The sequence below is a fragment of the Notolepis coatsorum genome, assembly GCF_963971535.1.
Source record: "Notolepis coatsorum genome assembly, chromosome: 1".
NCBI lineage: Eukaryota > Metazoa > Chordata > Actinopteri > Aulopiformes > Paralepididae > Notolepis > Notolepis coatsorum.
In genome coordinates this window covers 113,941,721-113,958,498 of record NC_140165.1, presented here as the reverse complement: position 1 = coordinate 113,958,498, position 16,778 = coordinate 113,941,721, and the positions used below count along the sequence as shown (strand labels likewise).

The window sequence follows — 16,778 nt, the reverse complement described above, 5'->3', positions numbered from 1 at the left end:
TCCTAGCCATGCTCATTCTGCCGAAGACGCCGTAACTCGTCTTTGATGTCAATATTTCAAAAATCTCATCAAAATCATATTTCCTTTCCGGAGCACTGAGACACACTGCAAACCTCCACTCAACTCTCTAGCGGTTCAAGAGCGCCATCTGGTGGCCGATCGCCAACCGGAAATTAACCTTTGAACCGGTAGTGCTCATCCATATGTGGTCCGGGCACTCGCTATCGTTAGAGAGACTCTGTCTTGATACAGTGAACATCGATCGGTGCAAATAACTCGAAAAAACAACATGATTTGGACGTATATACTATTATACAACCTGGAAATGGATCGGGCATTTCTACATCCCATAATAGAAAAAATTCTGTTCCACGCTCATCTGCCAGTGGCGCGAGGAAGCTACGGTAAGATTCAGCGTTATATTCTAACGTGTTCGATATAAACTGCTATGATGAACATATGACCCATCTAACGCTGCCCACGGAATTATAAACGATCCCCCGCCCATCCGGTCATCAGATGATGCGTAGAAACTTCTAGAAGCACATCCAGTTGACATTTTTTATCTCGCACAGATTCCTACCAAACTGTATTTGATCATCAATATAATGCATTTAGGGCTATAAATCACGTTCTGAAGAAAGCTGCAGAAAACGATAAAAACATACTTATACTTTAGACCATATTTTAGTATGAATATGTGAATGAAAAAGTTTAACGTTGCTACACCCTGAACAATGGATATAGGACATTGAATGGGCCATAATAATGGCAATTTAGCAATAGAATTAAAAAATGTATAGCCCTGCAAAGAAGGGGAACTTCTCCATAGACAAATGGAGCTGGCGAGGGATGGTAAATTATGAATTTAACCCATGGTGATTAAAGTGTTAACGTGGCTATGATTTAAGCGGTTTGTAAAAAAAAAAGGCGGTTTGTAAAAAAAAAAACATCTTTAAATTATTTTTTATAATTATGCAGTATCATAACTACATCTTTGATGTTTATAGCAAACCAACCCGTTTGTAAATCCGTCAATATTTCAGCGAGTTATGAGTATTTTTGTCTGTGCAGCTCACTCACTCTCACTCAAGGCTGACCTGCGCAAGATGGCGGCGGTTCAGTGACGCTGGTGACTCCGCCTTAAGCTATCTAGTGTTCTATAGATATCTATGGTCCGTACTAATACACATTGGCCGTATTAGGGGGTGGGAAACTGATGGGTGGGGATCGGGCGTTGTGGACAGCGACTCCTACAGGTCGGTTGGTGCGCCTGCGCAGTAGAATCAGGAAGTGTCCGGGGCAGCGTGAGCCTCCCACGCGTTACTCCTCGCCACTGAGAGATCGAGCTGCGCAGGTGAAAAGATGCGACTGCTGTTACCTCAAGTACCGGAGGGGACTTGTGCTCTGTATGACTTAGTCCACATTGCAGCCGGCTTGTGGGAGGCAAGAAACGGCGTCCGTGACAGGGGAGGGTTGAATTGGATGATACGAAATTGGGATGGGAGAAAATATAGAAAATGGGAGAAAAAAAGTGGATAAAAAAAAAAGTAATTCAACGTGGAGAGCAGAATAGTAATTCAATGTGGAGAGAGCAGAATAGTAATCAACTGGGAGACAGCAGAATAGTCATCCTCATCCTCACTACTAACTAGTGAACAATATATTGGTGGTATTCTAAATATATGGAATTTTTATACCCTGTACACCTATGTATGTATTAATGTGAAGAGAGAGACGATAGGGGGCGGTATCTTCCCAATTAAGCTCAGAGAGACTCTGCAGCACTAACCCGAGGCTCGATGAATTCAAATCGCCAATAAAAAAAAAAGACAAACAACCGCTATATAGCGTCGGGGGCACTCAAAGGTCGGCATGAACTAACGACAAAATGCGTCCGTGGCACTCAATGTGTTAATCAAGGATGAAGACTATTTCATCATACATGACTCATCATATCTTTTTGCTCACTGATGGGGTCCCATGTTGTGCAGTAGGTGCCCTTTTTTTCTTTTCGCCCCTGCCCTTCAAACAGCCAGAGTCCGCCACTGCTCCACAGCTACAGAACACACACAGCTTCGCAAACATAGTGAAACACCGCAGAAATGACTATTTTAAGCTGGCCATCTAGCGGTAGAGATGGATAAAACGGCTGGCGCAGAAAGTGTTAAGGCAGTAAAAGAAAAAGAAAACAAAAGGAAAATATTTTATTTATTATTATTTTTTTAATAGAATAGAGTAGAATAGAATAGCAATACATTTTTACATATACCTGAAATTCATCCTCTGCATTTAACCATCCCAACCAGTAAGAGCCCCGGGCAGCCATCCCAGCCACAGTGCACAGTATGCATGTGTTTATGGTGTGGAGAACTCCACACAGCAAGGCCTTCAGCCGGGATTCAAACCCGGGACCTTCTTGCTGTGAAGCAACATGTGAAGCCACCGTGCCATTTTCTTAAGACTAGTTGGAGACGGGAAATTAAACGTTCTATTTATCAACTAGTTTTGGCTAGATTCTGAATTTAATGGGTCGCTCTCAGTGCTTCTTTAAGAACAAGCTGTAGAAGTCAGCCGGCTCCTCTCCGCTCGTAGCCCTCATCTCGGCCTCCTGGCAGAAGTCTGGAGGCAGGAGCCTCTGCGGGTCTGTAATCCCAATGATGTTGTCGAAAAAGCTGTCGGGGAAATGAAGATGACTTGAATTCAAAATAAATCCTTCCCATTATGTTAAGCAGGAGATAATTCATCAGAACATTGGGTCTACTGGCTTTATCTTTCTGATTAGTTGAATACCGTTGAATTGTAATCATTGGGTCTCATTCCTGAACGGATTTACGACCAAAAATGTCCTCTTAGGCAGACTTATTAGGGCTGGTAGCGCGATTTAAGAGTGCTGAGGAGCACACTTATAATTGATTGACTAATTGAAAATGTTATTAACTTGACAGACTGTGTTCTCATAGTGATTCCTTCATGTCAATGCTACAGGCCTCCTTGGAATTAATTACTTAATCATAATTAAAATAAATATGACAATATTTGTACGATAAGAAATTACGCATTTGATGTCGGAAAAATAAATAATATGGATTCATCTGATCACAGGGCAGCTGGATTAACCATATCTGAACCAGCTATTTTGGACAAATGTATAATTACTTTAATTACTCAGATATTCAAAACACAATTATGCAATTGTGAAATGATTGAAAATAATTATTTAATGCCTTCTGTGGAATTTGTATTTCTTATTTGTTACATATCTGTTTTAATGATTAATTATATACATTTGAAAGAATGCAGGTCAACATGCAATACATCCCATTGATTGGTATACAATGGGACAGACCTTTGTTTGATATAGCTATAAACCTGCATTTGTTCGAATATATCATTAATCAATTAAACTGATATTGAAATACACTATATAGCCTATACACCAACACTGAAATGACAGTGGATAAATAAATAAGAACTAAAGCTAATCGTGTGGAAATAGACTGCATTAATATTCCATAAGTCTTGTGTGAGCCAGTATAGCCTACGTGTCTAATGAATGAACAGTATATAGGCTTATATTATTCGAATTACTTGTTTCATTAGGATTTAGTAGATACTATATATATATGCTCTGCCCTATGTACAGTATAAGTACAGTCTGTACTTATACTGTACGTAGGGCAGAGCATATATATAGTATCTACTAAATCCTAATGAAACAAGTCATTAATGGAATAATAAGCCTATACTGCGTTCATTCATTACGCATGTAGGGTATACAGTACTGCGTGTGTGTGTATGTGTGCGCGCGCTGCGGCAGGTGCCCGAGCTGTACTATATATGACAATACAATTAATCTAATCTAATTTCGATGGGTCGCAAAACGCTTCCGCATCCATTTTCCCACGGCTGCATCATTAGTTGCCTTATAAGGAGCTCTGGAGGCGCTGTTTTGTATGCAAATGACCTGAACGGGGACGCGCATTCGCGTTTCAGACTGGTGCCATTCCCCAACGCAGATATCACAGGTGCGAACGTTTGAGGCACTTAAGACATATTACCAGCGTGTTGAGGACTCAGAGTGAACTTGTCATTGATTCTGTCTCAGTCTTCCAAGAGAACTCTTTGGAAAATATTGGGGAATGAGACCCATTGTCTACTTGTTGATAATGGTGTTATTGCTTTGGTAGTCTTTATTATTATTTTGTATTGTTATTATTATTTATTATTATTATTTATTTTTAAACAGCTGTAATACTCATATCTAGCGCCTTTTGATAAAGGATATGTGGCAAGATCGGTGCCCCTGTACTTTAAACATCTGATCTGATGTTGATAACTAGGGTGGTGGAGGTGATGTTGGTGTTCATGAATATGTTGATGTTGCTGTCATCTACAACCACTAACATATTCTAGTATAGTCACATTGTTGTTACATTATTTATGGTGGTGCTGTGCGCTCCCTTTATTCTGTACTGCCTTGAGAAGTATATGCTTCTTTTTCTATTGTCCTGTCTGTCCTACATGTATGGTGGCACTCAGTTTCCCCTTGCGAGATTCTTGGGCACATATTCCAAGTGAAATCAGTGAGATGATGAAATTAATCTCAGGGCCTCTGGTGGTTCGAGCATTTTCCCAGTATGCCCAGGTGGTAATCCGGGCATGCATACTGTACCTTGTCAAAATCCATCCATAGTCCTCAGTGTGATACATTGTGGTGACAGGAATGCATCCAAACTCAGTGACGGTCATCATATAGTTTGTGACTGGAGAGACAAAGAGATTGCAAAGACATGTGTTGGATAGACATACATCCCAACAATGATGAACGTAATGTCTCATAAAGAATAGTTACAATGCAGAGCATTATGTGAAGTATAATTTGAACAAAAGACAAACATGTGCACAGAAATGGTCAGGGACATTACCACCAGCCCTAAAGACCGGCAGGTTTAATGCCACCCCAGAGGAGGACAGACAGGAAACCAATTGTTAAAAATAGGTGATTAGATCACAAGCCTATCTTGAGGGCCCTGAGAATAGTTGACATGATTCCTCCTGAGTCAGGAGAGCTGTCTTTAGAAGACAGGAATTTGAGAACTGGGTTAAAACCAATCTAATGGATAGATAAGAAGGTACAAGTAAGTTTAAGACTATAAAGATACAGATTGATCCGTTAAAAGCTTAGTTATATTATAAAACATTATGAACCAAAGATTAGAAATTAGATCAAGATAATTAGTGTTCTATAAAGCTAAAAACTAAGTTAAAGATTACTTTAGAGAATAGAAATACAACCAGTATGATTAACAATCAAAGCATGGCAAAGTATTGGTAGCTGGTAAACTAGGAAACAACTCATGCTCTATTTTCTGTTCAAGGAGAGGGCCGCTAGAACTTCCATATAAGGGGACGAAATGCTTAAGATAGTTCCTAGATGTAAATAGTATCATGTCCCTTTAAAGATCCAAAATGGCCGAGATCACGTTAAGCCAATAGAAAACAGTGACGCCCCTAGCTATCGTCACCAGGACGATGCGGGAAAAAGGGGCAGAGATTTGTCTATCTACAGACGCTGGGGAGACGATCAAAAGGAGAGAAGACAAAACGAGCGCTCCCAGCTCTGAGCCAGGGGATCACGTAAGACCAGGGTTGCCTTGCCAACCAGCACAAACAAAGGACGGGCCTCGTGTTGCCGAGACGACCTGAGACAACAAAAAAGGAGAAGACGTTCTGAGCGGCACCAGCCGATCAGATACATGAACCGACAGCCAAACCGAAGACGATGATTATAGATATAGAAAGTAAATCCAGTACTTGTTTGATTCATTTAGTTTGTGTTTATTGGAATGGAATAAACACAGCTGCTTTATTCAAAACATCTCGTCCGTCCGTGCTTCCTTCCTGCAACCGAACCAAATTGAAATGCAACAAATGCAGAGAGAAGGGTAATTTCCACTATACGATCAGAGATACGATAGACATTAATGTATGATTACTTCACCACTCCAGAGGAGGACAGACGTCACCACTAGCCATAGAGACCAGCAGGTTTAATGCCACCTAGAGGACAGACATCACCACTAGCCATAGAGACCAGCAGGTTTAATGCCACTCCAGAGGAGGACAGACATCAGCAGGTTTAATGCCACCTAGAGGAGGACAGACATCACCACTAGTCCTAGAGACCAGCAGGTTTAATGCCACCTAGAGGACAGACATCACCACTAGCCCTAGAGACCAGCAGGTTTAATGCCACCTAGAGGACAGACATCACCACTAGTCCTAGAGACCAGCAGGTTTAATGCCACCTAGAGGACAGACATCACCACTAGCCCTAGAGACCAGCAGGTTTAATGCCACCTAGAGGACAGACATCACCACTAGTCCTAGAGACCAGCAGGTTTAATGCCACCTAGAGGACAGACATCACCACTAGAGACCAGCAGGTCTAATGCCACCTAGAGGACAGACATCACCACTAGTCCTAGAGACCAGCAGGTCTAATGCCACCTAGAGGACAGACATCACCACTAGCCCTAGAGACCAGCAGGTTTAATGCCACTCCAGAGGAGGACAGACATCACCACTAGTCCTAGAGACCAGCAGGTCTAATGCCACCTAGAGGACAGACATCACCACTAGTCCTAGAGACCAGCAGGTTTAATGCCACCTAGATGAGGACAGACATCACCACTAGTCCTAGAGACCAGCAGGTCTAATGCCACCTAGAGGACAGACATCACCACTAGTCCTAGAGACCAGCAGGTTTAATGCCACCTAGAGGAGGACAGACATCACCACTAGCCCTAGAGACCAGCAGGTTTAATGCCACCTAGAGGACAGACATCACCACTAGTCCTAGAGACCAGCAGGTTTAATGCCACCCAGAGGACAGACATCACCACTAGCCCTAGAGACCAGCAGGTTTAATGCCACCCAGAGGACAGACATCACCACTAGTCCTAGAGACCAGCAGGTTTAATGCCACCTAGAGGACAGACATCACCACTAGTCCTAGAGACCAGCAGGTTTAATGCCACCTGGAGGAGGACAGACATCACCACTAGCCCTAGAGACCAGCAGGTTTAATGCCACCTAGAGGACAGACATCACCACTAGTCCTAGAGACCAGCAGGTTTAATGCCACCTAGAGGACAGACATCACCACTAGCCCTAGAGACCAGCAGGTTTAATGCCACTCCAGAGGAGGACAGACATCACCACTAGCCCTAGAGACCAGCTGGTTTAATGCCACCTAGAGGACAGACATCACCACTAGTCCTAGAGACCAGCAGGTTTAATGCCACCTAGAGGACAGACATCACCACTAGCCATAGAGACCAGCAGGTTTAATGCCACCTAGAGGACAGACATCACCACTAGTCCTAGAGACCAGCAGGTTTAATGCCACCTAGAGGACAGACATCACCACTAGTCCTAGAGACCAGCAGGTTTAATGCCACCTAGAGGACAGACATCACCACTAGTCCTAGAGACCAGCAGGTTTAATGCCACCTAGAGGAGGACACATCACCACTAGTCCTAGAGACCAGCAGGTTTAATGCCACCTAGAGGAGGACAGACATCACCACTAGTCCTAGAGACCAGCAGGTTTAATGCCACCTAGAGGAGGACAGACATCACCACTAGTCCTAGAGACCAGCAGGTTTAATGCCACCTAGAGGAGGACAGACATCACCACTAGTCCTAGAGACCAGCAGGTCTAATGCCACTCCAGAGGAGGACAGACATCACCACTAGCCCTAGAGACCAGCAGGTTTAATGCTACTCCAGAGGAGGACAGACTTTGTTTGGTGTGTGAGCTACTGTAGGTGAAATTGAGAATAAGTTGCACCTGTCCTCCTCTCACCTGTCCTCCTCTCACCTGTTCTCCTCTCACCTGTTGAATGAATGAATGAATGAATGAATGAATGAATGAATGAATGAATGGATGACTTTATTTGACAATATAAAAAATAAACATGTGACAGAAGAGCACAGTCAGGATATACTGCCAAGGATGAAACACAAAAAAGCTCAGAGCTTATTTCCATTGTGGTCCTTGTAGGGGGGTGGGGGAGTGTGATGCTTAATACATGCATCATACAAAACGTGACATCACAACACATCACATATACCATTTATATACATAACAGACTCATACAACATGCAAGGGTGCCTTAAGCTAAGTGTCTAGGTCAAGTATAGTCCCTTTTGAGCCATGTCTTCAGGCTGGACTTGAATCTAACGGCATTGTCTACGATTTTCAGGTCACTGGGCAGACTGTTCCAATAGATAGCTGCTGAATACAGAAATGACTCCTTCCCCATACAGCTCCTGAATCTGACTGGCACAAAGTCAGTTGAGCTGCGCCTAGTTTGGTATGCATGGGTGTCTCTGATTCGGTTGAAGTAATTGTTAAAGTACACTGGCACTACCCCATGCACTATTCTGTGAACTAGGCACATCCCTATCTGGTTTACTCTGTCTTCCACCTTAAGCCATCTCATGATCTCAAAGTGAGCTGGGTCAAGGTGGGTTCGGGCAGGTAGCCTTAGTATTACCCTGATTAGCTTGTTTTGTGATGTCTGTAGTTTTATTTTCTGACTTTTGGGGGCACTGTTGTACCAGGAGCCACACGCATAGTCATAGTGACACTGTATGAGAGCTCCAGCAAGAATCTTGATCGCTGACTGATCTAAAAAATGTGAGATTCTGGCTAGGTATCTAGTCCTGTTATTGATCTTTGTAAGTGCTTGGTGAGCCATGCTTTCCCCTGATAAGCTGTTTTCCAGGACGCAACCAAGATATTTCACAGATGTTTTGTCTGTGAGAACAGTATCTCCTATTCTAATGTTAAAACCTGGCGATTTTCTGAGCCTGACCTTTGACCCGAATAGAATGGACTCAGTCTTCCCCACATGGAGGGACAGCTTGTTGTGGCCTAGCCAGTCGCTAACCTTCTCTAGTTCTGCACTCAATGTCTGCTCAACTACTTGTTTGTCTTTGTGAGACACTAGTAAGGCGGAGTCATCCGCGTATAAAAAAAGGTCACATGAGCAAGCTGCTTTCAGGTCATTAATATACAGGAGAAAGAGGAGCGGACCCAAAACACTCCCTTGCGGGACCCCGCACTCTACTGTCCGAGGACTGGAGAGTACTCCGTTTATATCACCACCTGTTGTCTCCCTGTTATGTAGGAACCAATCAATTTCTGAGCTGCCTTATTAAAGCCTAGGGCCCTAAGCTTCATTAACAGGATGTTGTGAGGTCTAACATTACCATTCCACAGAACTTTCCCTCATCTACCTCTTTCCGGATGTAATCTGTGAGGAACAGCAAGCGGGTGTCTGTGGAGTGGGACCTCCTGAAACCAGATTGGTATTTGTACATGTTGTTAGTGGAGAAATAACTGTCTATTTGCTCATAAACAAGCCTCTCAATGGTTTTTGATAGAACGCCCAGGATGGAAATGGGTCTGTAGTTACCCGGTTCCAATTTGTTTACCTTTTTGTGGAGAGGAATAACTCTTCCCGATTTCATTTCGCTTGGAAATGTTCCTGTGTCAATGGCTAGGTTGGTAATGTGAGCTACATATGGGGCAATGATTTCTGCAACATCCTGCAAAAATTTACCACGGATGTTGTCTAATCCAGTAGCCCTTGAGGTGTCAAGTTTTTTAAGCTTTTCCTGGACCTCCATCTCAGTCACTTTCCTAAAGGAAAAAGCATTTGCTTTAACCCCCTGATCTAGGTAGAATTTTTGGACTTCACTCTCTATGTTGTTGCCGGGTTTAGCTGGTATCTTTTCAGATATAGTTTTTGCAATGGATGTAAAATAGCTATTCAGACAGTCTGCCACCTCTGATTTGTCTGCTGAAATTTTGTCTACAATTTCTAAACTGATATTGCCCGATTTAGTCTTTAATTTCTTACTGTATCCTACCTCTTTAAGTGTCCTCCAGAGTTTCCTTGAGTTGTTCCTATACTCTGTTATTTTTTCATTGAAAAAACCCTTCTTTGCCCCTTTAATCAAACTATTTACATAGTTTTTGTGTTTCTTTAAATCTAGGAAAGCCTGTTCTGTCCTGGATTTCTTAAATTGTTTAAAAAGATTGTTCCTTATTTTAATAGCTTTTAAAATGTCATCATTAATCCATGGCTGTGTCCTCTGCTTTATCCTGACCATCTTCCTGGGTGCTAATATGTCAACCACTTTAAGACATGTTGTTTTAAAACCATCCCATGCTTTTTCAACCTCTTTGCAGTGCATTACATGAGACCAGTCCACACCCCTTAAACCATCCAGGAGCAGTTCCTTGCTGTAATTTTTTAAAGATCTAATTTTTATGTTGTTGTGACCCTCAAAATGACCCCTCTGTACCTTTCTGGTACAGAAAATTGCAAGGTGATCACTGAGTGCATAATCAACAACTCCGCTGTTTGTCATCCTTTGTTTATCAGAGACCAGTATTAAGTCGATTATGGTCTGAGAAAGGGAGGTAACTCTGGTAGGTTCAGTGATGAGCTGGTGCAGGTCAAACAATTTACTATAGTTCAGAAGGGACTTTAATCCAGAGCTCTTTTTAAGTAAATCAGTGTTGAAATCTCCCATGACAACAACTTCAGATTTCTCTAAATCAGTGCACTTGGAGCATATCTCCTCTAGATCATCATAAAAATTGCCCTGGTCTGGTGGCCTGTAACAGACTCCAAAAATAATTGGTTTGCTTTTGGGTAACAGAATATCAAGCCACAGCGCTTCTACCGCGTTGTGTTCAAGATCTGATTTAATATTAAAACTAATGTCAGACCTAATATAAGCACACACACCTCCTCCGTTTCGGTTTCGATCTTTCCTTACAATTATATAGTTCTCAATCTCAATTTCGGAGTCGCTTATTGAACTGTCAAGCCAAGTTTCACTGAAACATATTACTCCTACCTTGCAACTACTAAATAGTAGCCGAAGTTCGTCTATTTTGGGGAGGAGGCTTCTGATGTTTAGATGGAAAAAATGTAGTCCTCTTTTTGCGTATAGTTTATCCAAGTTTGGTAGTGTCTCGTCTTCTCCGTGGATATTCGCTTCAGGTCTCCGCTGCTCTACCGGCGTTCGTTCCGGCCCCGTGGCTTCTTCGCCCGAGTTCGCAATTACGTGCTCAGATCTCGCGGTTCTAGGAAGGCCGTCGTCAGGTCTCCGCTGCTCCACCTGCGTTGATCCCGGGGCTGCAACACCTCAACCCGCAATTTCGTGCAACGCTCCCCTCTCGTCTTCAGGAAGAATGTTTTCACCATTCCTGACTCCATCAGCGCCGTCTGGCTTGGGCTCAGGTCCCGTCGTGGCTCCCGGGAAGCAGAAATAAGGATGGGGGTTAGGCTGGCAAATATCAACATCTGGAGCTGCACCGCTGATTTCCATACATACCTGGGAAACAGGTACGTTGCATCTGTAGCTGTTGTTGCTGTCGCCGTTCTGCGTGGTGTTTATACTGTCCGAGATCGGACCAGGACATTGGTGAATGTCTCCAGACATAAGCAAACCAAGCGTAATAATCAAATAGTCACGGTCGATTGTTCTCCTCTCACCTGTTCTCCTCTCACCTGTTCTACTCTCACCTGTCCCATTAACCGGCAGGCTTCCAGCCCACGAGTTGACGAGCAGTCCCTGCCCCGGTCCGGAGGAGCTGCCCACGATGACCTGTCCCAGGAGGGAGGCACCTTTTGGGATCGCCATGGGCTGGAAGTCAGTCTTCAGTGCCTGCTTCCTGCACTTCCGGTTCGGCTCATCGATGTGATACATCACGCCCTGAACAAAAATTTATTATTTCTCGTAAGATTGTTTGTTGCTCATATTGATGTACTTGCTTTAGATTGGAATGACTGTACAACGACTCTCATTGTTTAGATAACCTATTAGAGCTGTCCCGAAGCCTGTTTTTGGGATTCGAACATTGGCAGGTTTTTTTGAACGGACGTTCGAACCATAGTCATGCAAAAAATGTGCCCCTAAATAATTTCTCTGGTTCAGTACTGTCGAGTCTTGACTTTACGCACATAGCGCACATTTACGCATATAACGTAGAACACATGCACATATTTCTGTGGTCAAAAATGGTTATTAAAAGTAGTAGTACCTACTTACTGGTCAAACAAAAAATAAAAAAAGATTTAACGAACGTAACGAACGCCAATGTAACGAAGGAAGGTCCGAGCCTTCGAACGTTTGGGCTCAGCCCTATAACCTATCATGCGCGGTGACAGTGGCTCGGGAGGTAGAACCATTGTCTGGTAATCTGGATGTTCACGGTTCGATTCCCGCTTTGTCCTTGAGCAAGACACTATAAACCCCTAATTGCTCCCGATGAGCAGGTTGGCACCTTGCAGGGTTACCTCCGCTGTCGGTGTGTGAATGGGGGAAATGTGAGGAACAAATTGTAAATGCACCATTTACCATGTATTCTGCTACACATCACTATACTGATTATGTTCATCTTAACAGGCACCCAGAAAAGTGGCCATTTTTATTACTTGAATTTGAGGACTGCATATTTTTCTTGCAAAGCTTAGATTTATACTTTATACTTATAGCACATGGGCCTGGTCTCTTTTGAAAGCTAACATTCTGAAGTTACTAATAAAAAAAAAGGGAAATCACGTTTAGTGCTAATGAAATAGAGTAACAGAGGTCTGAACTTGAGTTGAACTTGAACTTGTGTACTAACATTTTTCTGTAGTGGTTGCAATATTCCAGCATAAGCTGGAAAACATTGCGGTTCCATAGCCTGAAGTCTTATGTAGTACAGAACCAAATTGGCAGTTCTGGAGCGTCTGGAGTCCGGGGTGGTCATCTGACGCGCGGTGCGAAAAAAGGACGCTCGCCTGACATATCGTCATGCAACTCGAGAACCGAGGCACGGATTTGGTGGAGTGGTAGTGTACGGCAACGGCAACAAATAGATTTTTCGAACAGTATATTATGTTCGGCACTTTTGTGCATTCCGCGCACGGGCATGACGGCCGACGCCAGTACCACACCTGTTAACGTTAAAGGCCCATATCATTATTGCCTTGATAAAAAAAATCAAGGCGCCCTTTTTTTAATTTTTTTACAATCTTTTTCCATTAATAATATATATATATATATTTTACTATTTATAATGTTACTGTGAAATCCCTTTGATTTAGAGAGACTACACAACTTTTAAAATGCTTCCTATCTATGATGTGTGGTGTGTGGTGTGTGATGATGTGTGTCACCTGTCTGTACAGCAGAAGAACATCAACGGAGAATGTCTTGTTCTCATAAGTTCCTGTCTCTCCGATGCGTATCCGCTGACCCAGGGCATCATACATGTACTTGGCGTAGGCCCAAAACTTTTCATTCTGGGTGCTCTGTGAGGAAAATAGTGCCATATGACTTAACCTTGACTTACCATTATTGTTGTCATTATTATTGTGAAAATAATATATTTTCACAACTGAAGAAACAAAACCAGGGACCTCGGAGGAACGCTGGTTGAAGCCAGAATGCTAGCTTTAGAACAGGGGTTCTCAAACTTTTTTATACCATGACCCCATTTTATTTAGGATTTTTTTTGGGGACCCCACACTGTATCATAATGTAACATAATTTTTTTTATTATTGATTGATTTATTTTTTTTTTGTCAATGCGCATGACCCCACTTTGGGTCGTGACCCGTAGTTTGAGAACCGCTGCTTTAGAAGTCACTCTTTCACTGTTGTTTACAATGGCAGGGCACATGCTTTTTTATTTTTTTTTATCTACTTTTTCTCCCCATTTTTCTATTTTTCTCCCGTCCCCAATTCCGTATTGTCCAATTCTACCCTCCCCTGTCTCGAACGTTGTTAGGCCATGCCTCCCACAAGCCGGCTGCAATGTGGACGAAGCCTTGCATCACGTGTCCCCTCCGGTACTCGAGGAGGCAGCCGTCGCATCTTTTCACCTGCGCAGCGCGATCTCTCAGCGGCGAGGGTCTGCGTGGGAGGGACACGCCGCCCTCGTCGCTTCCTGATTCTACTGCGCAGGCGCACCAACCGACCTGTAGGAGTCGCTGTCCACTACATCCGATCCCCACCCACCAGCTTCCCACCCCCTAATACTGCCAATTGTATTAGTATGAACAACCAGCCAAGCTGGTAGCAACGCAGAGAGCTGGGCTCGAACCCAGCATCTCCTGCGTTGGTGGCGAGCGCCTTGCCCACTGCGCCACCTAGCCGCCCGGTACATGCTTTTTGTTAAAGGAACATGCCAACATTATGGGAAATGCGCTTATCCTCTTCTCTAGAGTCAGACAAGAACATTAATTTATGCTAAGCTAGGCTAGTTTTCAGCTGGATAGATTTCTACTGAACGCACAGATGAAATTGGTATCTATCTTCTTGTCTGAGAGAAGACCTCTATTGTCTAGAGAAGACGGTAAGCACATTTCCCATAATGTGCTGTGCCCTGCCATTGTAAACTGTGAAAGAGTAATTTCTAAAGCTAGCTTTCTAGCTTCCCATAATGTTGCCGTGTTCATTTAAAAACATATTTATCAGGGCGGCTGGGTGGCGCAGCGGACTAAGCGCTTGTCACCAACGCGAGAGACACTGGTATCGAATCCGGCTGTCAGCGTTGCCTCCGGCTTGGCCGGCCGTCATACTGGCTCAATTGGCAGAGTCAGCGGGAGGGAAGCCGGTGGGGTGGTATTCTGGTCGTTGTAAACAGTGACTCCTACAGGTCGGTCAGGGCACCTGCACAGCGAGGGAGGGAGATGGTGAGGGTAGTGTGACCTCCCACACATTACACCTCACCAATGAGTCCGCGCTGGCAGGTGAAAAGATGCTGCTGGCTGTCTCCTATGTCTCGGAGGAAGCATCTGATAGACTTCAGGGCTCCCTAGACGACCAGTGGGGGGCACATGCGAGCAACAACCAGGAAGGGGAAGGGGGAATTGGCATAACGACTAAATTGGGATGGGAGAAAAACACAGAAAAACAGGAGGAGAAAAAGTGGATAAAAAAAAAACATATTTATCATTCAAAGAAGCATCTTTTGGGCTCATGTTTGGTTTACAGTGTCTCAAAATTATGTTGTTTTGATTAGGGCCTTCAATATGAATGCGTTAATTCAGGCAACTAATTGTAACAAGAACACATAAAGCACATTTCCTGTAAGCCACCACTAGGGGCAGAGAGGCTAATTGTGAGTGAGTGAGTTACTGCATGAATGAGTGAATTAATTAGTGACATTGCCGGCTATATAGATGTTATTCACATCTAAAATGCCCCTTACTCTTATTTGCGCTACACATTCAGTGCACCTTTATGATGATTGATTTTGGTGACCCCATTCCTCTAGCGCCACCATCAGGCCAAACTTTCATATCCTACTTGTGAAGGTTATAACTAAAATAGCTTTCATTCAAATCTTTTCAGAGGATGAACTTTCAGAGCCTCTTGAACTTGATTTTGGTTACCTCATGACATTTGCTCTAGCACCACCATCAGGCCAAACCTTCAATTTTAGAATTAATGTATCTCAAATAACATTAGTTAAAATCTTCTCTCATTTGCCGTGCACATTCATTACCCCTAAAGGAAGACACCTATTGATTTTGGTGACCCCATGATGACCTTTCCTCTAGCACCACCATCACTTTCAATTTTCAAATTAGTTTATTTCCTGATCCATCGTCTTCTCCAGAGTCAGACAATAAGATAGATGCCAATTGTCTCTCTGTGCATTCAGTAAGCTATCGCAGCTTAGCACAAATTAATGGAAGTGGATACGGACCACTAGCCTAGCTTAAAACTCCGGGAGAAGCGTTCTTCTCTACGCTATAGCTGGTCCGTATGATCCGCTTCCATTTATTTGTGCATTTACTTGCAGCCGGATAGCTTTCTACTGAACACACAGCGGAAACAGGCATCTATCTTCTTGTCTGACTCTGGAGAAGATGGTAAGCGCATTTCCCTTAATGCCAGTGTGTTCCTTTAACTCAGACATCATACTTTTACTTTTAAAAGCAAACACTTACCACAGAAAGGGCTCCGGTCATGAGAAGTGGACTTGCTGTGTGAGGGAGGGAGAGGTGGTTTGTGTTAATCCATTATTTACATTACTTATCTCCCCTGGTCATTTACAGCAGATAATCTGTGCTAAATGAGAAACCCATACCATCTATGAGCAAAGAAAATAGAGCCAGTCAAGTAGTATTGAACACAGTTGATCTGAGGTGCAAAACAAAGCAGTACAAACAAATCAATATCCCTAAAATGAAGAAAAGACTAAATAATATTCTTCTGTACACAACACATTAGTCTACTTACTGCATGGGTGAGGTTTCTGAGCCAGGCAGCCCACTGCCAATAGACACATCAACACTACAAGGGTCATCATGCTCTCTCTCTCTCTCTGACAGCAACAAACACACTGCTGTAGGAGAGGGTAGTCATGGCCTTATAAACACAGAGGCTCCAGATCCAAGGAAGCGTCCAGGTTTTCTTTCCAACTTCACCACCTGACCATTTACAACCCTCAGCCTCGGGCTACCTTCAGACTGCAGGGGTGTGACGGCCACACCATTTGCCGCACATAGGCACTAATGTCGGTAACCACTACACTCCCTCACTACACTCCCTTTCTTTTCATTTTGTCCTTATGCATTGTTTAACATCCATAATACCCATACAAAATCAAATAATGACACCACACATTATTATTGTTTCATATACCATACTTCCATCTTTATTTGCATTATGATATATTACAA

General features: G+C 43.3%; 1 protein-coding gene across 2 annotated transcripts; it reads right to left on the bottom strand.

Annotated features, from left to right (window-relative positions):
* Window positions 1–2,278: 2,278 nt before the first annotated feature.
* Window positions 2,279–16,429, bottom strand: epdl1 (ependymin-like 1). Of its 2 annotated transcripts, none has more exons than XM_084318872.1 (6): window positions 16,336–16,429; window positions 16,044–16,078; window positions 13,260–13,394; window positions 11,604–11,808; window positions 4,676–4,766; window positions 2,279–2,675 (listed from the first exon to the last, which is right to left on the bottom strand). In XM_084318872.1, the coding sequence occupies exons 1-6, from the start codon at window positions 16,403–16,405 to the stop codon at window positions 2,540–2,542; spliced, it is 672 nt and encodes a 223-aa protein (XP_084174998.1). In that variant the 5' UTR covers window positions 16,406–16,429; the 3' UTR covers window positions 2,279–2,539. The 2 variants fall into 2 exon arrangements, with proteins under 2 accessions (XP_084174998.1, XP_084174999.1); XM_084318873.1 differs by having other exon boundaries at window positions 11,619–11,808.
* Between the last annotated feature and the right edge of the window lie 349 nt (window positions 16,430–16,778).

Coding starts and splice junctions, on each gene's coding strand:
- epdl1 (XM_084318872.1), bottom strand. CDS start 16,405: ATGATGACCCTTGTAGTGTTGATGTGTCTATTGGCAGTGGGCTGCCTG. Junction 16,079..16,335: donor TCAGAAACCTCACCCATGCA/GTAAGTAGACTA, acceptor TCCCTCACACAG/CAAGTCCACTTCTCATGACC. Junction 4,767..11,603: donor GACAGGTGAGAGTAGAACAG/GTGAGAGGAGAA, acceptor TTGTCTCTCCAG/TCACAAACTATATGATGACC.